Source organism: Megalops cyprinoides, chromosome 16, assembly GCF_013368585.1.
Source record: "Megalops cyprinoides isolate fMegCyp1 chromosome 16, fMegCyp1.pri, whole genome shotgun sequence".
Taxonomy (NCBI): Eukaryota; Metazoa; Chordata; class Actinopteri; order Elopiformes; family Megalopidae; genus Megalops; species Megalops cyprinoides.
In genome coordinates, this window is record NC_050598.1 from 27,951,587 (window position 1) to 27,975,981 (window position 24,395).

Sequence of the window (24,395 nt, forward strand, 5' to 3'; positions counted from 1 at the left end):
GAAATAATGACATCCACAGTAAAGAGGGCCTATCACTTTAAGCACAGGTAAAATGGTCATGACGTAGTAGTGCTGCTCTCAGACGGGGCGGGCTCATGCTCCATGTCACTGCACACTTTAGCCTGCCGTACGGACACTGTATGGAACTGTTTGAGTGTTACTGCCTGGTTCTATGGGAGAAAAGACAGATCTTCTCTCTGTTGCTGTGGTGAAACATTTTTTATTGCAAATGATTTTTTTATATGAATGTGTTATGTATATCAGGTAATGTGCACAATCAAGTGGGCTTGCAGAGTATTTTAATGATCTTTTTTATTTTGTCATTGTGAAAGATCCCACTCTCATTGATTAATACTGAAACAGCAGTTGCATTTATCCTGGAACTGATCATATTAACTTTAGTGGTGCAAATTTATAAACTTCTGCTTTGGTTTCAATTTCTGCTTTGGTTTACAACGTCTGGCTTGCATAGAAATTTCTTTGGCTGTTATTGTAAATACTGAAAGTAACTCTACATGATTCCTGCTTACAGTAGCAAATTAGCATACAATGCAAGAATATAAGAATTAATATTCCAGTGTTTTGCAACACATTTGACAGCAATTGATTTGGCTATCATGTTTTGTTATAAAGACTATCCAGAGAGGTGAACTCTGCTTCCAGTAAAAGACAGCAGCCTTTGAATGCCAAATAAACCATTACTTGTACTGTAACATTTTAAGAGGTCAAAGAGATGCAGGACAAACAGATATCAGCTGTTAGATATCATGCATTAAGCGCATATATAGTTAGACCAGCTGAACAGGTATCATGTATGGATTTATTTTTATGAAAGCATATTTAACATAGTGTTCCTTTCTTTCACGACTGTTTAGCCCTCCAGGGATTGTCCAAGTTAAGTTTTAGGTCCATTTCAGATCAGAAGTCACAAAGCTTCTTCTTATTCTTATTCTTCTTGAAAATGCTTAGTTTTGTACATTGAAAAACTTTTGTGTCTTTTATATTTCATTTCAATACCATGAATCCTTTTGTGTACATATTTGCTGCTATCAGCATTTGAGCACAAATTTGTGGTGTTGAATGTAATTATTGTGAGGCATTTTGGTGTGAACTTCATCAAGCAAAATATTGCAGTCCACTGTGTACAGTAGGAGTTCATTCAAAATTGAGCAATTTACTGGTACTCAAACTCATACTTGCACTTGCTTAGTGGTCAAACAGTCTCTCATATTTGTTGGCTCATAGATTCTTAAATAACAACCAAAACAAGCTTTATACTAACATATACACATATTCTGAATCAATATAAAAAAAGGCTTACCTTTTTATTTTGTATCCTCTATTTCACTCCAAATCTGACGAGAAGGCATTCTCTATAAAGCCAGTGCTTGTGTGCCTGCAGTTTGAAATTGAGAGGGAAATAAAGAAACAGTTTTGATTGGCTGAAAATAGTAGAATGAGGAAGCTGGAAGGTAGGTTGGATGTTAATTGCTTTATTACTTGCCTATATAACCGTACACCCAACCATCCAATATTATCTTCATAATTTTGTATGTACACAAGATTGTTTGAAATCAAATGTAAAAAAGGCACATATTGTGTCTGTATATGGCATATATATATATATATATATATATATATATATATATATATATATATATATATATATATATATATATATATACACTTACTCCACACTGATTTTGCTACAATGTCTCCCCAAAAGCATTTATTCATAAATGATCAATAAAAATAATTATGTGCACTTAATTTCATAACAATCAATTCGATTAAAAACCTTGAAAAACATCATTATTTGTATATTGGGAACATTCCATATGTGGAGGAATGGATTGCAGAAGATGGTGGCAGTTTTCATTTTGTTTCTTAAACTGTGACAATGACTACATTGAGTACTATGTTAAACTTTAATCTGGACGCTATTGCAGAGAGCAGTCACATTGTTAACAATAAATTTTACTGCAGAAGACGTGAAGGTCACATTTACTCACACACCCTGCTGGCACGGGTTGCCCTTACAAGGTGCAGAGTTCTTTAAGGTTCTGGCACTTCAGTTAGGGCATGCTTGTCCTTTCATCTTGGCCTAAATCGCCTGGGTTCTTCATGTCTTTTTTTGTGTGAACTGCTTTGATAGTGGTATTTTGGTGAAGTAGGCAGTTTCAAATTTTTGTATTCTGCATCTTGAAGAAATATGAGAGGGGGTGTGTGATGAAAATTAATGTTAATTATGAGAGTTGTGGGATAATTTCAATGACAGCATTGGTGAGTTAAAAATGGCTTTTAAAAACGTAACTAAATGTCCAGTGAGACAGACACAAAGAAACAGTTTTTTATAGAGATTAGCTGTCTTGCATTGTTTATAACATTGTCTACTTTTTCCACCTTGTGTATAAACTGCAGTAATAGTCCATGTAACTGTTTGAATTGTACAAAAAACACAAATATGCACAGTATGATTCAGGCAGATCCTCCTCAAATCCACATGGAGAAAAAAAAGGGGGGGGAGCTGTAATTTAAAAAGCTTTATTTCAAACATTCAATATGCATCTTTTTAAAACAATACCATCACAAAGACCTCTGACTAACATACATGTTCCTGTATGTTCTACGTATCACAGTGGGGTCACGTGTAACTTAATGAAACCATTGTTTCATTCCTTTTTATTAATACAACACATGAAATAACTGGCTCATTACTTCACACACTGGGGTCTTTCTCTTCATTTGAGCTTGTAGCGCTTGATATTTTCTATTGTTGCAGGAAAGCCATGCAAGAGTAAAGAGTTCTAATTTAATCTGGCTATGATCTGATTGGCCATCACACAGTTACACCTTTTACACAAAACAGCAGTTTATTCTGTTTACAAATACAGTATTTCTAAGCAAATTTACATATGAAAGAAACTTTGTGCCAAGATTTCTGGCAGAAGATGTCTACACTGTATCACAGAACGGACCCTGTGGAGGGTGAGATTTAGACTCAGGTGTGTCACCATCATGCTCCTCTGTGATTGGAGACACTATCTCTATTATCACATCATTAGTCTGACTGTAGAACAGCGGATAGAGTCGCTCAGTGAACTTGTGTCTGAAGGTGTGGAGGTGTCGCCTGTCCTCCACTCCATAAAAGGACAGCTGCCCTCCCTCATAATCCAGGTACAGCCCCACCCTCTGGGGTACAGGTCTCAGAGAGATCACAGTCTCAGGGACTGACAGGGCCTTAAAGTGTTTACTTGACTCTAGAAGCCAGTACCCAAACTTGGGGTTGACTGTTACTGCCCCTTTCCTTTCAGCAGATTCACACACAACCCCTAATCTCCACTGAGCCCCCGCATTCTTTTCATCCCTGATATACACCTCCCAGTAGTGTTTTCCTGAATCAAACCCCTGTCTCCCCACCACTGCAAACCAGCGTTCAAATCTCTTAGCAGTGTCAGGATAATCCTGCCTGGTCTCTCCCCTCTCCACACTCTTCCCATCCTCAGAGAGAATGAGCTCAGGATGCGCTGAGTCTGGGTCCAGAGTCACATCAACTGCAGAGACAGGATGGCAATGTTAGATACAGGATCCTAATAAATGTATGAGAGTATGTTTTCAGGCATGCAGTTTTGAGGTTTGTCTTTTCCTAAAACATTTAAGTGCTACTATCAATTTTTCATAATGCACATGCGAGGTTACGTTTATGCAACTGTCCAGCAATGTTGAGCAATGATATAAAAAGGACCTCTTGCTTAAATTCATGACTTAAATTTCAAGATGAAGACAGAAGAAGCACTGAAGTTGGAAGATAGGTGCATCAAATAGCAGTTCAGAGGCATTTTATTGAACAAGTGTTTAATGTAAGAATGCAAGTGTTTTAGAAATACTATGGTTATTGATATTTTTCTGCAAGTAAGTCTATCTAGAGGATGTCACTGAATGCTGCAATGGGGTTGTTTAAACTGGGAGAGATTCAATGCAAATAAAATTCCTTTTCACATGCATAAAACATGTCATTATTTCAGTATAAGTAATTACCTGCATTCATTTGTATCCCCTTCCATTCTAAAAATGAAGAAAAATGAACTTCAATTGAAATTGAACACATTGTATGTTGACATTTTTGCCACAAAATCTAAACAGCCATCATTCTTCATAATTATGTTTAATTATTAATGTTTTCACCATTCCTAAAAGAAAGGTCCATGTGTAGTTGTTGACCTATTAAACATGCCACACTGATTAAACATTTTGGTTGTGTTGATTGGTGTAACTACCAAAAGTTCATACCTGATTTCAGAAGATACCCTCGCGACTCTGTTGGGAAGGTGCAAAATTGAGTAGATTAATAAAGATAGAGAAGCACTGATACTGAACAGTACTCATGTCTATCATCTTAAAATCATTTGTTATTTATTTTAAATACAGTTTTCTTGGATGTTAAAAACTGTTTTATGAGCATGGAGGCCCATATACTTTGCCACTGAACACATTTATTTTTCAAATGGACTTACTTAAATCTTCTCGAAGCTCATCACAGTCTGTGAGAAGGGAGAAAGAACATGGTTGTTGTCTTTTTTTTCTTTCAGCACATAGTTGTCAAAAATAATGTTGGCTGTCCAATTATCTAATGGTAACATACATTACAATACATTTTTTCTAATTATTAGAAAAAACATAATTACCAGTTCAATAAAAACCTGAAGTCAATATAAAAATACTTACCTTTTTCAAGTTTCTTCTTCTCCTCTAAAAGTAAAAACAGACAATCAAAAATGGATTCATAATGAAAAACTGTTTTTTTTTTCCCAAAAAGCGTTTTAGATTGGATAAACACTTACCAGCCTCTCCCTTCAGGTGACGGCATTCTGTAAACACAAAAATGCATCTTAAAAGAAGAGAAATATGGCATTGAAAATCCTCTAACCATGATGTTGCCAAGAAGATTATTGAAATATCATGAGGTTTTCTTCTGTGTTCAGCAACAATATATTGTTGTCATTTAATTAATGTAATGATTAATAACTAAACACTGACACAGGTCTCAAGCAAATTCTGATGATGATTTATTACACTTATTATTTGTATTTCTTAAAATGTCACAGGCATTCATGAAGACCTTTAGTAAGACATAGCTGTTGTAAAAATTACATACCTTCTTTAATTGTTCTCTTTTCAGCTTCACAGGGAATAATCACATGTGAAAATAAGAAATAAGTTTACAACATCCAGTGCCAAAAATAGACTGGGTAGCACAATAGTAGTGTGTACAAAGATATCACATAAACCCCAATGTAAGCCTAGCAGATGTGTTTCCTTGCTTTTGAATCATTTGTAATCTTGTAAGACTACCTTTTCAAGTGTCGTGCATTTTAGATCTTTCTCAAATGCAGAGTTAATCACACTGAAATATTGCATTGTGTCTGATAATAATAATAATGAAATTAAAAAATCTCACCTCTCTCTTTTTTCAAAGTGGCAGATGCTAGGAAAAAAATACAACACAATATTAGTATTAATGAAAGCCAGAGGTAGAATGTCATTAAGGAATCTTGACTGGAGAAATACACTCAAAGTGGCTGTAGGTCCATTTTTTTAACGGGACACGGATATTGTACCTTTTCGGAATCATAAATTGTGTATTACTGTATTGTGTATCATGCTTTAAAAATAGTGCAGTGTAGTTACAACATATGAATTTGAATTGATAGTTTGCCTGGGATTTTTGCGACCAGGTTTTAAAATTATATAAACACCAATAGAAATATAGAAGTTGATTGGATATTACTTTACAACTTTACTTTGCCTCAAAACCATACATTAAAGTTAACACTGACTTTATATTTAAAGTAATTCACTTCATCACAGGTTGTGGTCAAAGTGACTGCTGCTTATGGTTTGCTTACTCTGCCAAGCACATTAATAACATAGTGAATTTACAAATTGGAATTTGTAAGGGACTGTCTCAATTAAAGGTACAAAAATTACATAAACACCAATAGAAATTGACTGGATATTATTTTAAACTTTTTCCTTTCCATACATTAATGTTAACAATGACTTTACATTTAAAGGAGTGCACATGAGAGTGGCTACTTATGGCACAGACGGTCAACAATTCACAAGGCTGAGTCCTGTTTTGGAGTTCTCATTCAATTACAACCTGGTAAGCAGCTACAATAACATGTGCTGCTAATCTTCATGAGATTTTTTTTTTTCCTCACATCAGTTCTTCACATAATCTCTCACATACCTCTTCTGTTTCTCAGGACAAGCACAGTGGTCACAGCCATGAGTCCCAGCACGAAGAGAATGAGGAATATCCCTCCGTGCTTCCATGATGATGAGACTCTCAAGAAATGCGCAGCTGAAGGATATCCACAAGAATGCATTTTTAAATCTGCCCACAATATCAAATGGCAAGTATATGCAGATGCAGTATATGGCAGATGGAATTGCTTCACGCACCATAGCCTGGCTGTAGGTTGTAGGTTCAAATTCTGGTGGAGGTGTTCCCGTCATGCCCCTGCACTTAAACTAAGTTGCTTTTGTAATTAAATGAAATTGTGCAACTGTATAAATTGATAATGTGTAAATAGTATAGGTTTCCCTACAAAATGGTATATGCCGTTATAAGATGTAATTTTAATTGAGAATGTAGCCCAAATCAATTGGCAGATGGCTCAGGGGCTTTTTGCTTATGCTTAGGATAGTAAGACACTTACCACTGACTTGGATCTTGGACTCGAGTTGGGTGTTGGCCTCCGTTTGTCTGAGGATGCATGCATGATAACCAGACTGACTGGAGATGTCCAGATGGCTGATCAAAGTAAACAGGCTATTAGTGTCATTCTTCTCAGTGGTCTGGGCGCTACTGGTCAGATCTGCACCATTCTCGTCCATCCACAGCAGCACAGGGCGAGGGTACCAGCCACCTGAGACACAGGTAAACCTGATACCATCATGAGGAGCAGCCAAGGAGACCAGGGGTGGGTTACCAATACCTGTCAAAGCAATCAAGACAGCGGCATGATGAGCAAAGAAACTCACATAGAACTTCTGAATGTCTAATTCAGACTTTGTGTACGATTGGCCAAGCTCTGAAATGGTTGTGTTTGGTCTAAAAAACAAATTATATTACACACAAAAGCATTGTGAAATTGACTGTCTTGGTAATGTTATTTTTCCTGAAAAATGTGTGTTATGATAACATTGGCTTACCTATGACCTCCAGTTTAATGACTGCTTCTGATTCCCAGGTCATAGAGGTTACAGAACACCTGTATGTGCCTGCATCTGAGACTTGGACCTTGGTCAGCTTCAAAGAGACATTCCCCCTCTCCAGTTCCTCTTTGAACAGGCTTACCCTGTCCTTATAGGCATCAGGCTGGTGGTCAGTGTTTTCTGTCTGTTTGGTGTAACTGTGAATTTCGTGATCTGCCTGGTCCGTCCACAGCACAATCATTCCCACAGCGTCGATTTTAGGCATCAGGTGGGCTTGAAGGACCACATCCTCACCCACATTGGCTGTGATAGTTTCTTGAGTGACAACGGTGAATTTATCTGCAAAAAGAGACATGATGTATGGAATTATATTTTTGACTGAATGTTGCAAGAGGCCTATATGTGATCTCAGTTCACTGCAAAATGCGGTGACTTAAATTACCTCAATAACATTGTATATAGATTTCATATTCAAAGAATGGCAGTATTTGTGTGCATATTTTATAGTATAGCATATATATAGTACAGTGTGATGATAGTGTGTACATTTGTGTTGTATCTCTCAGCATCATCTTGCAAGTCAGTCTGCATGCTATTAAATGAGAATTAATATGATATATGACTTTACATATTGCCGTTTATCACTGTCACTGTAGAAATGCACACAAAGTCCACTGGCAGGACACCATCTTTTCTGACACTGATATATAAAAATAAGAGCCATCTATGCGAGTTCACCCATGAGATTGTGAGTCACCGAAGTAAAAGCTGTCTGCTTTGGGTGCTGTACAGTCTGGACCCTGAATGTAGCACACCTTTACAAATTATTGCCTTACCATTTGTCGCTGAGCAGATTTGCAAACAGACCAGTAGAATGATGGCTTGGGCCCCTCTAACTGGCAACATACCTGAAATGCTGAAAAAATGGACTGTTTTACAGACCTTTTGTAATTTAAGGGTCATGAAAATTCATTTTGGTAGACTTCTTTGGTCTAATACAGGAATGGAATTGAATCAGTATCACTCAGATCAATCATTACTGTAGATTAAACACAACGATCTAAACGTCCGTGATCTCAAAGTGCACCTTTGTGAAACAAGCAAGGCATTGTAAACCTGTAATGCTTCTGTTATGCTTTTAGAAATGTAGATTTACTGCTCAAAACCTGCTATATTTTGCCAGTAGAACCAGAGCTTCATCCTCAAAAGATATCTTCATAATGACTTAATATAAAACTGTAAGCATTTGTGAAAAAGAAACTAAGTAAGACATAATGTAAATTTTTAAAAGCATTAAAGAGACAACAATCAGTTCTGTAGTATTGTTGTGCACTCTATTAACATCATACATCATCTTACCTTTTTCTGACCTTATCTGTTCGAAATCAGTTCCCAGTCTTTCTTCTGAAATTTAATTTTCACAAATTTCACGAATAGGTCTGGTTTTTCCCACATGAAGCAAATGTCCTCGTTCTTGCAGTAGAACTATGGATCTGAAGACAACTTTCAGTTTCACTTAAACGCTGGACTTGGAACTGCCACTCCTGTTTACTGAAAAACAATCACTCGAGTCACCTAACGCCTTTGTCCTTCTCTGAAACGTATATTATAGCCCATTAGTTTAAGCAATGTTGTAAAAAAAGCTGTTACTGGAAGGACAGACTAAAACAAGAGAGCCTGTATTGTTACAGTGTACCTGGATTCCTTTTTTCAGCATATTTACTCTATAAATTGGGTCCTACGTTCCTTCTTTCAGATATAATAATTAACTTGCTAGGCTCATGCTAGTCTGCTAATGATTAATTGTATGTCACCCTGAATATCCTTTAATCAATTGTGTCAATCCTCTCATAATAATATACAAACAAACTAGCATTTTCTGCAAGGTAGGATCTACAATTGTGCATTGTTTGGGTAACTGGGTTTGGGTAACCAAAAGTAAGTAAAATCAGTTGGAGAGATCTGCACAAAAAGGTTTTCATTTTTACCTTTAATGTTCTCTTTATTTAATTCAAACATAAAGCACAGTGCAAAACTAAAGTATTATACACTGACACAGTCAATCCCATTTCCATGTCATTGTGGTAGCTGAAAAACAAGTTCGCAGCCATTCCAGTGTTATCAGTTGATTCTTGTCTGGACACAAAAAGTTTATTTGTCATTGCTATAGCAACCCCTGCAAATTCAAGGTCCCCTTTGTCCTACCTGCTCCGTGCTTTGAAAAACAGGTCTGGTCCACTGTGTAATGAAAGCGGAATTACTACAGCAGACACTGCGATTGGAACAGTCCTTTAGATAAGGCAAAACAATTAACAACATGCTTGCATATATAATTTGATCATCCATCCACTTTCCAGATGCAAATTAATGTGGCAGTATGTCTATTCATACACGCTACATGTTCGAACTGAAATAAAATCTAAATCGGAGCCAAAAGCAATAAAGTGCAATAAAAACAATATGTTCAAACGAATTTTTCTAACATGAACTACAATTTGAGACACTACTAGCTAGCTTCATTTCACTAAAAAAAATGTTTTGGTCACAACTAATATTTAGCCAGTTAGCTATATTATAAACTACACATATTTTGTGCATCCATACCAAACACTAACCAGTGAAAAACAGGAAAAAAAGACGAGGCAAGGAGACGTGCGCGTCCTTCCAGAACCTTCTGTTTTCATGAGATAACACCGCGATCTTGCGCATTTACCCACACAGTGGTCCTGGGAGCTAAGCCATAACCTCGCTCCGCCACCTACTGGGGGAGAAACACAACCAGCGTGTTCAAAATCTAGCATAGCCATGCATTATGCAGGTGCCCATTTCTTGACCGTTTCCAAGAAAATTAAATTACATAAACCAAAAAAACATCACAAATGTGACCGAACATTTTGTGAGCGTCACAAATGCTACTTTCAAACAGCTAAACAATTTTTGTGCAGAAAAACAGAGGTAATAAAAGGAATGTTAATACTGTAATTTCCAGCTACCTGAATCACACCCACAGTGAGGGGATTTAACACAGAAATAAACAGCAAAGTAATGGTTCCACTACATGGTGATTTCAGTGCTGTTAATTTTTACAAACATTTCTTATTCAATATAATGTTTTCCATTAATTTTAGCATAAAACAAATGCGTGTATTCTTGTGAATTGGGAAAAAGGATTTACTACCATCAGTGCCATTTTAGATTTGTCTTTTATAATCAGATGTTCACAAAATGGAGGCCAAGCTAATTTTTGTTTTAAAGGTGATACCTCTACTCCCTCTGCTGATCTCTTCCGTAACAGTGTTTCAGATTGTGGGTGGGGCCACACTATACTCCAACAAAAGTGAAAGTCATGAGAGCTGTTTTCGTTTGAAAACAAGGAGTAAAGTTCAGGTGGTCACAGTGTTGTAAGAGCTCATATTTCCTTGTGAATGACTGTCTTTTTTTCCTTTTGTGTATGAAATTATCCAAAAACTGATACTGCTACCTATCAGAATGCATTATGGTACCTACTTATTCCACAGGAGATCAGCGCTCGTGAAGAATCCCAGAATGCAAAGCTGTTGTGTAGGAGCATTATTGGTTATCTGCTGTTTTGTCCGACAAGCTGAATCCTCACTCCAATGTGAGTAATGCCTGCTAGGCAGCCTGCTTTCTTGTTGCACATTTACTTTTCAAAAACTACAGTATAGAAATGTCGGTGGTGCAAATGGTGTAAATGACCACAGTGTTTTGCACATAATCTGTCCACTCTCTGCTATTTTAAAAGTGTTGAAGAATGGCTCTCTTTTTTTTGATCTCACACAGATTTTGAAGTCAGGACAGCCGTTGACACGGTGACTGCAGTGGAGAATGAAGACGTGGTTTTGCCCTGCTCCATCCCCCCTGAGACCAGCATCCCGAACCTGGAGCTGCGCTGGTTCCGGGAGAAGGGGGATGAGTTGGTCTCGTTCTTCAAGGATCAGAGGGAGGACCTGGAGTTGCCTGGAGACAGCTACAGGGGCAGAGCGCACCTGTTCACTGCTGAGCTGTTGGATGGAAACGCCTCTCTCCACCTGAGCAGGGTCCAGACCTCCGATGCCGACCTCTACACCTGCTCCGCGTTTGTGGGGCTGGCATACGGTCATGCAGAGGTGGAGCTGAGGGTTGAGGGTGAGTGAAATGGCCAAAAAAATTGCTTCTAAACCCTAGTTGATGCAAAACTACCACAGGTAATTAAGGCCAGAATAAACAGGGAATAAGAAGGAGATTCATTTTCAAAAATCACTTGCTGTTACATTTGTTGTCGTTATGGTTTTATTTCTAAAGGCAGACAACCACTTATTGAAGTTACAGAGGAGGACCGTTCCGAATTGGAGCAAGAGGATACCTCCCGCTCCCCATCATATACTGAGACAGAACTGGAAGAAACAGGTAATCCACACACTTATTCTGTGGAAGAGACAGACGAGGCGCGGGAGGATCATTCCCCTCCTTCTCCTCTCAAAGGTAGAGAGGAAAGCGAGAGAGAAAATATATTTTGTTGATATTACCTCATGTTGTATATTTCTATTTTGTTCTGATAATATTTTTGACTAATTTCTGTTTTATTTCATTCCACTCTAAATTCTTCAGTTTGATGTTTTATAAAGAAAAGGTTATTGCTCTTGAATTTGCAATAATTGTTATTTGTTGGTAAACATATGAATATGCACCACGTTATATTTGATCAAAATAATATTCTTAAATATTGGCACTACCTATAGCTTGACAGAATAACAGACAGTATGGGTGTCCATTTCTTCATTTTTTTCCCTTATTTTTTTCCCCCCAGTTTTACGGACTAATCTGCATTGGATAGGTGCCATTATTGTGATGTCCATTGTCATAACTCTCATAAGTATGAAGTTAAAAGGTAGGATTCGTAAAATTATATTTATTCATAAAGAACAAAAGCTGTGTTCCTACTCAGTTCCTACCCTTATCTTTTCTTAAGGGAAAGCACCACAAGGACCAGACAAGACAGGGACACATAAGGAGAGGATTATGCCAACAACTGTCTCCCATCTACAGTCACAAAACCGAACTAATGCAAGCTCATCAGCACGGACAAGACAAGGTGACATTTCAAATATTTCCTGTATGGGAAAATGAGGATTTTGGCAGTCTAGCTGACTGAGATGGACTGTAATAATTTATACTGCATTTGAATTTTCCTTTGCAGAGCAGGAACAAAAGCAAAAGGATTCTGCATCATCCAGAGGTTTGTTGAGGAATCTGATCATTTAGACCAGCGTGCAAACTTACACACACACACACACACACACACACACACACACACACACACACACACACACACACACACACACACACACACAGTTGCACAGATGATAATCAAGCGGGTATTATCTACCTACAGGCTGGTGGTATTCCTTGACCAGCTTTCTTCACACAAACAGTCCGTCAACCCCCCAAAACAACACCCCCATGCTCCAAGTGTCACCAAGGCTGGGTTTGTAACATCAAATGTCTGATATATCTTTTATATATCCTGTGTTGATAACAATGTAATTCTTTGAAAATGTAGAGTATACTCATCCAAATCACATTATTCCAAACTTTAATGTTCTTGATTGCTGTTCCCCAGTCCAGACACCAGTAGTTTTGTTATTTCGGCAGGATCAGATGGGAGTTTACCCCCATCGGTCAGCACTGGACCTTCATCACCCTCAGTGCCAGTGCGGGGAGCGGCCCAGCGGACACAGCTGCCACATACCCAGAGAGGTCCCCGGCGCTTCACTTTCATTGTTCTGAGCTCATCCGCAATCCATGAAATTCAATAAGTCACTCTGATACACACACACTGAGACCTACCCACATTTTACTAGTTAGAATGGTTCTGCCTGAACGGATATACTTCTGTTTTTTATGCTGGAAGTCGCTCTGGATAAGAGCATCTGCTAAATAAATGTAATGTAATGTACACACAGACACACATACACACACACACAAGCATGTACACCTTTGCACACATGATAATCAAACTGGTATTATTTTCCTACAGACTGGTGGCATTCCTTGACCAGCTTTCTTCACACAAACAGTCTGTCAACCCCCCAAAACAACACCCCCATGCTCCAAGTGTCACCAAGGCTGGGTTTGTAACACATCAAATGTCTGATATATCTTTTATATATCCTGTGTTGATTGCAATGTAATTCTTTGAAAATATAGAGTATACTCATCCAAATCACATTATTCCAAACTTTAATGTTCTTGATTGCTGTTCCCCAGTCCAGACACCAGTAGTTTTGTTATTTCGACAGGATCAGATGGGAGTTTACCCCCATCGGTCAGCACTGGACCTTCATCACCCTCAGTGCCAGTGTGTGGAGCGGCCCAGCGGACACAGCTGCCACATACCCAGAGAGGTCCCCGGCGCTTCACTTTCACTGTTCTGAGCTCATCCGCAATCCATGAAATTCAATAAGTCACTCTGATACACACACACTGAGACCTACCCACATTTTACTAGTTAGAATGGTTCTGCCTGAACGGATATACTTCTGTTTTTTATGCTGGAAGTCGCTCTGGATAAGAGCATCTGCTAAATAAATGTAATGTAATGTACACACAGACACACATACACACACACACAAGCATGTACACCTTTGCACACATGATAATCAAACTGGTATTATTTTCCTACAGACTGGTGGCATTCCTTGACCAGCTTTCTTCACACAAACAGTCCGTCAACCCCCCAAAACAACACCCCCATGCTCCAAGTGTCACCAAGGCTGGGTTTGTAACACATCAAATGTCTGATATATCTTTTATATATCCTGTGTTGATTACAATGTAATTCTTTGAAAATATAGAGTACACTTGTCCAAATCATAAACATTAGCTGTTTTAATATCCCTGTTGTTTCTTAAGGGAAAGCGCCACAAAGGTCAGGGGACATAGGGACACATAAGGAGAGTATTAAGCCAAAAACTGCCTCCAGTCTACAGTCAAAACACCGGACTAATGCAAGCTCTTCACCACCAACAAGACAAGGTGCCATTTTTTTCCTACATAGGAAAATGAGACAATTTGGCAGTCTAGCTGACTGAGAGGGACTGTAATAATGTATGTTGCATTTGCATTTTCTTTTGCAGAGCAGGAACAAAATCAAGAGGATTCTGTATCATTCTGGACCAGATTTTTCCCCACAATCAAACAGTCGCCTCCCAAAAACGACACCAACCCTCTCCAAGTGTCACAGACGCTGGGTTAGTATCACATCACATGACTGATACTTTTTTTTTTTTTATAAGACGTATATATCCTAATAACCTATGTTGAGTAAAATGCCATTTCTGAAAATATAAAGAGCAGCTGTTAAGAGATTCAGTACTGTAGTAATGCAATAGACAGTGGATTATGTCATTCATTAACATTTATTAGGGGCAGAGTGCAATACAAAGGGGCATGACACACACGGTCCCAGTACAGAGAGAGGCCGGGGTGGCACAGCTGCCTTGTACCGAGACAGGTCCCCGGCACTTTACTCTCATTGCTCCGAACTCATCCACAGTCCATGAGATTCACTGCCTTACCCTGATACACACATTGCAACCTACACACTGAGTGCACTGGGTCTCTGATCCACATTTCACTAGTGAGAATGGTCTTGCTTTTATGTGGCATGCCTGATTGGTATACAGATGTACACGCAAGTATGGATATGTATAACTGAATCAACGGCACATGTCTTTTATTTGCTTTATAATAAAAACAGAAACTGAAGATGATAAAGAGGAAGAACCCATGGATTCAGAAGCAGGTAATGTGGTGCTGGCCTTATTCATGCTTTGTGACATTCACTTCCTATTTATGATCCATTTACATTTATTCATTTGGCAGACGCTTTTATCCAAAGTGACTTACTGGAGTGGAGCAGAGTATAACACAAGCATAAAGAGTTAACAATATTAGAAGTATCCACACAACAAAACACACACACTCCAGAAGAATCACTCAATATGTCTGACTGAAACGCAATTGCCTTTGAATTCCAGATTCACAAATCTTCAGACGACATTTGGTAAAACTACAAGCACACAATAAGAGCTTGAGGTGGTTTTGTGCTGACCTGTTGAATCGAGTTGACTTTTGTGGCTTATATTCACATTTTCAAACAGGACCAGTAGAGGGCGAATAAGAGCCGATGGCTGAGGACACTGGTATGCAGTGATTTTGTTTATTTCTGTTGTGTTTTCATTTATGGAATATAAGTGGGAACTCAGAAGATATGAGGTTAAAATGATACTAATGATGATGCTAGCACTGCAGTGTGTAATTTTGTATATTTTCTCATAATGATGAAGGACCAGTTCACTGCGAGGAAGGACAGTTTTCTCTTAAGAATACAAAGATACATGAGGACAGTTTACTTGAATCTGAATGTAAAATGCTGTAGCAGTTCTTGGCAAGAGTGTTATATCCATCTTACCAAATATCAAAAGCATGTTTAGAAAGTAGATATGAGAGTTCGGAAACCCAGGTGGCTTAATAATCATGGAAGCAAAACCTTCCTACTCAGAAATTCATATTTCATATATTCATATACTGTATATACACAGCATATACTGTAATAAATAGTGGATCACGTCATTCAGCTCTATGTACCCAGACAGGTCTCTTCTCATTCACCATCACTGTTCTGAGCTGATCCACAATTCATGATGATTCACTAAATCATTCTGATCCACATTGTGAAACGTACACAATGGAGTTCACTGGGTCTCCACACTTCGCTAGTGAGATGTGGTCTTGCTTTTTTGCAGCGTGTCTGATCGGTATACAGATGTAGATGTAGTTACAAATATGTATAACTGAATTGACAGTAAATGTCTAATTTGTGTTTGAATAAAAACAGACTCTGAAGATGATAAAAAGGAAGAATCTATGGAGTCAGAAGCAGGTAATGTGGTGCTGGCCTCATTCATGGTTTGTGACATTCACTTGCTATTTATTATTCACATATTGAAACACCCTAACCCTAAAACATTCACACTCCAGAAGATTCACTCAGTGCTTCTGACTATACAGTTTACTTTGAACTTCTAATCCACAAATCTACCAGTGACTTTTGGCAAAACTGCAGGTGCACAGTAAAGCTTGGTGATTTTAACTAATGAATTCTAATTTCATAAAAATACTTCCATCATGTTATGTGTTCAATTAAAAGCATCACATATTTTTTTTCCTGTTCATTTCAATAGACGGAATGAGAGAAATTACATCTGGCAATGACAATCCAGAGGCTTCAAAACACCCTAAGGCCTCCACTGGTAACCGTCGGGATAACAAGGGTTCACGAAAAAGAGGTGTGTCTCCAGTGCCCTCAATGCTAGCTTTAGGTAGATGCTTCTCACAGAGCGCTAATTATTCTCTCTTTTCAACTTTGTGAGCCCATTGAAGAGTTAATACTCTTTCTATGTGTTGAAAGGGAGGCAAAAAGCTGAAGAAAAGGAGGGAAAGGGTTTGAAAAAAGGTAAGTGTTTATTTTGTTGAGATGTGTAGACTTGAGCCCTGGTTCAATGTAAAGGTATGACACTTTATGCTTAACAGCCACGAAAGGTCAATGTACAATGTACAAATAAATATTAATGCTTTTGGATGTATATAAGCTGTCTGCAAGCTTTACTTGTCACAACCTAAAAATCAGCTTAATTTTATTCCTATATAAAAATTTGAATAGTGACTAACACTGCATTGTGTAATTTTTTTATTATAAGACAATTTCTCAAAGATGAGAAAGGGCAGTCCATTTAGAGGAAGACTCTTCCCTTTTCTCAGAAATATGTTTCTACAGTGGACCTTCTTTCCATTAATTCTATGCGGAAATATCAAGTGTCTGCTTAGACACTATATGGGAGAGGTTGGACACCCAGGTTACTCCTGGGAGTGGTGAAGGTGGATGAGAAACGGAGCCACTGTTTCTTCTTGACCAGTTAAAAAAGACTGCTTTAGTGCACAGATAGGGACACTGTGTTCTGGGACAGGATGTCATTTGGATATAATGCACCAAGGTGCTGACACTCAGTAAAGCTGTTTGCGCAGTAAGAGATTGTTTGGGCATTTAAATCTCCTCAGCCATGTGGTTTGTTTCATTTTTATCCAATTGCACACTTAATCCTACTTTAATTCCCAGGTGATGATGAAGAGTCTCCAAGCAAGAGAAGTAAAAAGGAGTGAAGTGTCAAAGTTCACATAATTTAGTACTGACCACAAAGCAAGTGCCATGAAATTACCTGTAAAAATATTTACCTTGAATCTATATTTGTCTACACAGATAGTAAGGAAAGTGCAGTGTCTTTTTTACACGGAGAAAATAATTCTAGATTCTTTTTTATTTTTATAAGCAGAATATAAGACAGTCAATGTGATAATTGCAGTTATGGCTGTTGTAACTCAATACAATAAAGCTGGTTTGTATTTGACATTCAAGACATTGAATTTTTCATTAACCCACCCTACAACAGCCCCCCCCCCCCCAAAAAGCATCCATTTCTAATTTTACTCCTGTCATCCACTGATCTACAGTGACATAGAAACATGTTATTCATGGTTTGAACCAATCAAAAGACTTTGCATGTTTGACAGCCAATGGAACCATTGCCCATTGTGTAGCTGAGAGCGACTCTTTCTCTTGTTGAGATACAATTAGATTCTACACACACCAAGAGCAATTGTAAATATTTCATGGTTTGATGAAGTGTATTTTTGTAACTTTTTCAAGTTCTCCTCTTTGAAAAGGGTGGTGGTCTCTTCATAATTAGAGTCACCTTAGATTCAGGCCATTACAGTATTTAGTGTTGGCCAGCACCAATGAAAAAGGCCTGCTTGAATGACTTGATTGATGTTAATAGTCTTTTTATTTATTTATTCTTTAATTTACACTGCAAGCACATCTCTCAGCTCTGTGAAGACACCCCCTTACCATAATACATTTGCATTCAGTCCCTTCAAGTTAGCTCTGGTGCACTGTGAACACAAATACACTGTAATGAGATAAATATAAGTCTATAGAGAGAGAGAGAGAGACGGACGATTTCCATCTCACCATCACATCTCGATAGGCCACAGCGACAAAGTCTTGTGCATCTATTTAAAACTGAGGTCTGTCTGAAGGCACCCAACTCACCTCTCAGAGAGCAGAGAGCCTCAGAAATGAACTCCAGCAGCTCTGTGTTTTTACTGCTCTGTTGGAGTCTTCCCTGCTTCCTAACCGGTAAGACCATCATTCCTGATATCCATGTTGTAGTCACTGTTGTCCTTTTGTATTCTGTTGGATGAGAACCCTGGCTGCAAAACATTTTTCCCCTAGTGGGATAATAAAGATAACCTAACCTAACCTAACCTAACCTAAATGGCATGCCTAAAGCTGTACCTGTCCCATGTTTATTTTATGAGCATCCCTCCATAAAAAATACAGTTTGTAATGATTGCATGGAGATGGATAGTCATGGGTCCGTTTGCTTGCTGTACAAGAGCTTGATCATTTCAGTAAAGACAAGTATTCGGCAGTAAGTGTCATATATCTGGTAATGCAAATGAAATGATGCATATTCCTATTTAATTGGAAACCCTCATTAATTATTACTTTTAAAAACAGGTTCTCCAGAAAATGTAACGGTGGAAGAGGGAAGCTCAATATATTTAAAAATCCAGGAGGGCACATCACAGGGAAGTTCAATTCTGTATTTCAGTAATAAAAAAGTAGCATCATGCAACAGTTTTTCGTGCAAACATCATGAAAGTTACAAATCCAGAAGCTCTCTTTCAAATTCCACTCTCCGCATCGACGGGGCAATGAAGAATGACTCAGGAAACTACACTTTGATGATTTACGATGAGGACGGCAGAGAGGTTAAGACGCTAGTCTACTCTGTGTTCGTTACTGGTAAGTACAGCACTGGCTCTTGCCAACTTAGTGGTGCGGAGCTAATATGCCGATTTCAGCCATATTGGCATGGGGAGTTACCTGAACATACCACTTTATCACAAAACACCTATCCGTTGCGGAATATCAATATCAATTTGTGATAAAAAAAAGAACAAATTTAACTACGACATGACAAAAATTGACACCTTTTGTTCACTTGTGTTCTTTAACAAACTGTTTGGGTTTAGCTGTCACAGAACATGCAATGTGTGTGTGTGCGTGTGCGTTTCCCATCGACAGCAACACGTATGGGCAATATTTATTAAATAAATGACTATATTCACTGTAATAATGAATTTTATTTCTTCACTGAAACAATGGTTTTCCAGAACGCATGATTTCCACTCAGGGCATTGGGGACAGCCTGCTGTTAAGTACCACAGCTGGGTCTGAAAATGTGACAGGCTTCAGTGCTACTGAGGTGACCTTGGGTAAGTTTGCCCTTGATCTAAGCGATGGTAAATATTGCTGGTAATGGAGCACCTACATGAGGCTCATTATAGCCTGTGTCATAGTAATGCTGCAGTCAAGTGTGTGCATAATGTTTACATTTTTTAAAACAATATTTTAACCGTTGACAATTTTTTTTTTTTTTAGAGCGACATGCCACCATCTGTATGCCAGATGGACATATTGATTTTGTATGCTTACTACAAAAGGGTAAGAGTATTTACAACTTTCATCATCCTGATTAAAGCAGATTTTAACTCTCTAAGACAGCAGAAAGCTGCAGCTGTTATGCTTATCTGACCCCTCTGTGGTGAACTTTGTTGTAGGACTGCTAAGTAAAACAGTCGTCTATTTGATGGTACATACATGTTTCCTGCTGGTAGCACTGGCTGCGGCTACCTGCACTCTGTGCTACATGAGCAAGAGACTACAACAGTAAGTAACACATTCTCCCTCTGAATTGTTAAAGCTGTACGTACAAATCAATGTTGAGTTGAGCTGAGCAGTGGTGTGGAATACGTTTTAAAGCATTGGGTTTTGAGTTTGAACAAAACTGTAGCTGCTATGCTTCCATTAAGTATTTTACATACAAGCTAAACCTGATATTTATGTAACATTTATTAAGTTATGTAAAGTACTGATTTTTTTTAAATGTAAAATTCCCTGAAACAGCAAATTGTGTGTTTCATTCATTTCTTTTTTTCCCCCATGAATATCATTTCCATGCTAAAATGTCCTTAAAGATGTTAGTTTGACGTGTAGGAGAGTGCCATTTTTCATGACCTTCACTGCTGTATTTTTGGTTTACATATCATTTGTCTGTTGTTGCTTCACAGCCGAAAAGGAAGGAACATTCATACTCACACTGATCTATGAAAATCACTCACCACTACCTATAAAACCACTTTGGAAATTTCTGGGCTTCATGCTGGGTGATGTAACCATATAACTGATTGTAAATGTGTGTATATTTAGATATGCAGTTTATATTTATACTTTACATATGTATTTTCTTTTTTCTCATATCTAACCCCTCAGACTCAGTATCAGATAAAGGGTGCATGTTAAACTAGCTAATGTTTTTTGGTTCAATTACTACTCTGGATAGCTGAATTACAGCCAAGCAAGCCATTTTAGGTAAGCAAGTTCACCCTTCAGTGCAAACATTGCTTCCTCAAGAAATGGAGCATAATACTCCCTTACACACTGCTAAAGAGATTCAAGAGTGGTTTCAAGAAGACCAAGACAAAGTCAAACGCCTTCCATGGCCTTCTCAGATCTGAACCAGATCTGAATATCATTGAACCTTTATGGGAAATTCTGGAATGCAGAGCACGGAGAATATTTCTACTTTCTTCATCTCTCAAAGCACTGGAGGCTTATCCTCTTGAAGAATGGTGAAATATCCCAAAGTTTGTATAACAGCATTCCAAAAGGGACTGAACTGAAGCCTAACTCATATACTGTTTGATGTATCCATTATTTTGTCTACCCCCTGTTTTTATTCTACGGTAAGATGTGTTCTCTCAATCCCCAGTGAAAGTTTGTTCAATGTAAATTAATAAGCCATGTCATGTCCATTTTGATTGCTTATATCACGTGTTACCTGCATGAAAATGTACAGGAAACCACTAGAAGTGGTAATGCCATGTAAATAGGACATTAGTTTAGAACGGGTCCAAGACTGCAAAATGTTTGCTCCTTAACTGTCTCAGTGCTCCAAATGATGTAACTTGTTTTCATGTTCATATTACTCTTGATGATTTTCACATTCTGTCACAGTATGTTATGGCTGAGGTAGTCAATGAAGCTAGCAAGTTACTTGCTGGCAGATTAAGACACAAGATCACATCAGGGAACGCTTTCTCTGATAGTTCTGTATGTGGAGACCTCAGGGACGATCTATAGCGTACATCTGAGTTCTGAACACATCGTATTCAAAGACGTCTAAGTGGCATTTGCTGAGACTATGAAGCACCTTGTGCCCTGGCCACAGTCATGAGACAAAGTTAAACTTGTATGAGATGAAACCTTCATGCGGTCACAAGGAGCTGTCTGGTGTCACTTAACCTCAAGCAGCCTTTATCTTGCACAGATACTAGTGCTATACTCTATACAAAATGTTTCAGCACCACACTGTCATGCTCTTGAACTGAAAGCACAAGACAGCTGTATGCTTTTTTTTAATACTTTCCACAAACATTTGCTTTTTATTTATTATCTAAGCAACACCAACTAATATTTTTACACAAAATTAAAAATATTTTGCTCAAAAGAAGTCTAGTATTTCCTTAGTGCTGTACTTGCTTGATTTAACAATTACCTACAATGCACACACAAAAAAGATATTCAAACCTGCGGATGAAGGTGTGTGGTGAGCTGCAGTGCAGGATCGAACCACCAGAGGGAGTGCTTTCCAATTTAACACTACGCTGCAGGCCTTAGCGCACTATACTTGCATCAGACACAGAAATTCTTTCAAACCTGTTTCTGTTTATGCATAAACAAGATGCCACTGGCTGCAACTGTCTTACTGGAAAAAACTGAAACAGGCAAAGGAAGGCTGGTTTTGGACAAAACACATCACCACTGTTTATTTACCCTTGATTTGCTATTCAGGTAATTGGGTATCCTCAGTTTTTAGCTGCACACTTGAGTTGCCTTGCTCAGCCAGCCTTTACATATGACTCCATATGAGGGCAGCAGTGTAGCACAGTGGTAAGGTGCGGCTCGTAACCAAATGTTTAGCGGGTCAGTTCCCTGCTGGGGCACTGCTGCTGTACACTTGGGCAAGGTATTTAACCTAGAATTCCATCCGTAAAAAATCCAGATGTGTAAATGGATAACATGAAAAAATTGCAACCTGTGAGATTTGCTCTGGATTACATCATCTGCCAGGTGACAATAACATAATGACTTGTGACGTCTGTGCATGTAACTGAGATAAGTATAAACAGACTGTTGTTTATTACCTGTTCCTTTTGTACACAAAGTCTACTCCATGCGTGTTGAACAGGTGAAACCCCCACTACATTTGTTTGCTCCCCTTTTGTGAATACATTATCTCTGCATTTTACCACTATCTTCAGGCCTCACGTTTGGTTGGGTTGGAAAGTGAATCCAGTGAATGGGCTCCTTCTGAACTTTCCATATATACCTTTCTCAGAAAATAAAGGAGAGAGTGCACATTACAAATAAAATATATATTTTTTTTTGACCTTGTACCTTTTTTGTATTTGGTCACTTCAATGGTCCATGTTGTTTTGTATTAACATGAACCGCTACTTTACATGGTTCATGACATATGAAATAAATACATTGACATAATAATCTCATAATCCCGTACAATATTCCAGACATGCCTTTCTGCTGTTGGTGCTTCTTCAAACGTGTGTGATGTTGCTCTGTTTCTCCGTTTGTGGTAAAGTCTGGATGGAACATTTCTCATAAAGCTTATGATCTCTGTGCGAGTATGAACCATAACAAAAACAGGAAATGAGAAACCAACGTCCTGTCCGAAAGCGTAGCAACCCAAGGTTTTATTTTGGCCATAGGCATTAACTGTAATAATGTGTTCATGTTGTGAAAAACTGTCACCTCTGTGTGCAAGTAGTAACCTGATTGGTGCACACCATGAAGCATAAAAGAAGATAATAAAAAAAGATGATAAAATTGTTTATGTCCTGTAACTTGTAATGAGTAATTTGTGTACCACACCTTAGGCTTGTGCTGTGCATTTTCATGTGGCTACACAGCAGTGTGTAGCACATAGCAATAGCCATCTGCTGACTCAGACAAAAGTAGTTTCATCCACGATAAACCATAAGAACTGTACTATTACCTAGATGCAACAGACACATTCTGCTCAATGGTGTCTCAAGGGGGGGGGGGGGGGGGGGGCTGTATCTGTTTTTCTTTTCAGTGGTCAGACTTGCTCAGAGTTTCATTTAATGTAATGTCCTTGCACACATACACGGTCTTGTTCCACAGTATGTGTGTTCATCTCTACCTGTACTTCATTACAGAACGTAACCACATTCAGCAGTCCAGGCCTTTATGTTCTTACTGGTGTAGCTCACAGCATGACCATAGGGTCTAAACCAGGTTAGTCTGCTTGGTGGTTAGCTGCCCTATGAATGCCACCCCCAGACCTACCTTGGTCAGAGCACCAGTTCATTACCATGGCTGAAAGACCGAACATTGCTTCCATTGCAATCATTTCCCTCTTCCTTGTGTCTGTCTCCGGTAGGTACAGTATGTTCATGCCATTTAACTATTTGTATGCATGTCAATACATGTCAATCTAGGCATGAATTGTGTTTTTCCGCTGATGCTTGGCATCCTGTTTCTGCAGCTTTTCATGCCATTTTATTAGGTGTGTGAGAGTTGCACTGGATGAGAGCATCTGCTAAATGACAACAGAGTGTAACGTAATCCATTTGCTAAGCCTATATATACTACCAACAACAAACTGATTCTTTTGTAGCGTTAAGGAAGGAGAATCAGCTTCATAAATTTTCTTACAGGAATTGTCTTTTGTTTGTCCTATGCAGGCAGTGGAGGAGCTGTTGGAGTTTTGGCCACAGCAGGTAGCCCAGTCATACTTGACTTGGTCAATGTGTCTGTATCAGAACACAGTGACATCAGGTGGACCCAGGGACAGGTTCGAATAGCTCAGATAAACCGCCACAAAAAATATACTGTTAGAGAGCAAATTGAAATATTAGCAAACGGGTCCCTTCAGCTGAGA

The 24,395-nt window shown here is 38.5% G+C and overlaps 2 protein-coding genes and 2 long non-coding RNA genes across 7 annotated transcripts; 3 read left to right on the plus strand and 1 right to left on the minus strand.

The window, feature by feature from the left end:
• Positions 1 to 2,528: 2,528 nt before the first annotated feature.
• On the minus strand, positions 2,529 to 9,895 carry LOC118791047 (butyrophilin subfamily 2 member A2-like). 4 transcript variants are annotated; one of them, XM_036548270.1, is made up of 15 exons: positions 9,840 to 9,895; positions 9,430 to 9,462; positions 8,584 to 8,775; positions 8,061 to 8,140; positions 7,222 to 7,563; positions 6,726 to 7,004; positions 6,254 to 6,367; positions 5,459 to 5,485; positions 5,156 to 5,179; positions 4,842 to 4,868; positions 4,726 to 4,749; positions 4,515 to 4,541; positions 4,291 to 4,317; positions 4,039 to 4,065; positions 2,529 to 3,554 (listed from the first exon to the last, which is right to left on the minus strand). In XM_036548270.1, exons 4-15 carry the CDS (start codon positions 8,128 to 8,130, stop codon positions 2,956 to 2,958), a joined length of 1,587 nt encoding a protein of 528 aa, XP_036404163.1. In that variant the 5' UTR covers positions 8,131 to 8,140; positions 8,584 to 8,775; positions 9,430 to 9,462; positions 9,840 to 9,895; the 3' UTR covers positions 2,529 to 2,955. The 4 variants fall into 4 exon arrangements, with proteins under 4 accessions (XP_036404163.1, XP_036404165.1, XP_036404162.1 ...); XM_036548272.1 differs by lacking the exon at positions 9,840 to 9,895 and having other exon boundaries at positions 8,595 to 8,775; positions 9,430 to 9,628; XM_036548269.1 differs by lacking the exon at positions 9,840 to 9,895 and having other exon boundaries at positions 9,430 to 9,628.
• A 1,017-nt stretch (positions 9,896 to 10,912) lies between these two features.
• LOC118790657 (ICOS ligand-like) lies at positions 10,913 to 13,040 on the plus strand. The gene is made up of 8 exons (XM_036547648.1): positions 10,913 to 10,932; positions 11,039 to 11,370; positions 11,527 to 11,631; positions 12,032 to 12,112; positions 12,194 to 12,316; positions 12,422 to 12,460; positions 12,617 to 12,709; positions 12,877 to 13,040. Exons 1-8 carry the CDS (start codon positions 10,913 to 10,915, stop codon positions 13,038 to 13,040), a joined length of 957 nt encoding a protein of 318 aa, XP_036403541.1.
• A 548-nt stretch (positions 13,041 to 13,588) lies between these two features.
• LOC118790645 lies at positions 13,589 to 15,026 on the plus strand. Its single transcript, XR_005005511.1, has 5 exons — positions 13,589 to 13,628; positions 13,909 to 14,001; positions 14,137 to 14,259; positions 14,361 to 14,474; positions 14,984 to 15,026. It is a non-coding gene; the product is annotated as an uncharacterized LOC118790645 (long non-coding RNA).
• Positions 15,027 to 16,129: 1,103 nt separating this feature from the next.
• On the plus strand, positions 16,130 to 16,722 carry LOC118790737. Its single transcript, XR_005005518.1, has 3 exons — positions 16,130 to 16,168; positions 16,470 to 16,574; positions 16,697 to 16,722. It is a non-coding gene; the product is annotated as an uncharacterized LOC118790737 (long non-coding RNA).
• The last annotated feature ends 7,673 nt before the right edge of the window (positions 16,723 to 24,395 follow it).

Excerpts from the sequence above, each read along its gene's own strand:
- LOC118791047 (XM_036548270.1), bottom strand. The coding sequence starts at position 8,130 with ATGTTGCCAGTTAGAGGGGCCCAAGCCATCATTCTACTGGTCTGTTTG. Across the intron at positions 7,564-8,060 it reads AATCTGCTCAGCGACAAATG|ATAAATTCACCGTTGTCACT; the intron begins GTAAGGCAATAA and ends CTCTTTTTGCAG. Across the intron at positions 7,005-7,221 it reads CATTAAACTGGAGGTCATAG|GTATTGGTAACCCACCCCTG; the intron begins GTAAGCCAATGT and ends TTGCTTTGACAG.
- LOC118790657 (XM_036547648.1), top strand. The coding sequence starts at position 10,913 with ATGTCGGTGGTGCAAATGGT. Across the intron at positions 12,317-12,421 it reads ATCAGCACGGACAAGACAAG|AGCAGGAACAAAAGCAAAAG; the intron begins GTGACATTTCAA and ends TTTCCTTTGCAG. Across the intron at positions 12,710-12,876 it reads CCAAGTGTCACCAAGGCTGG|GATCAGATGGGAGTTTACCC; the intron begins GTTTGTAACATC and ends TTATTTCGGCAG.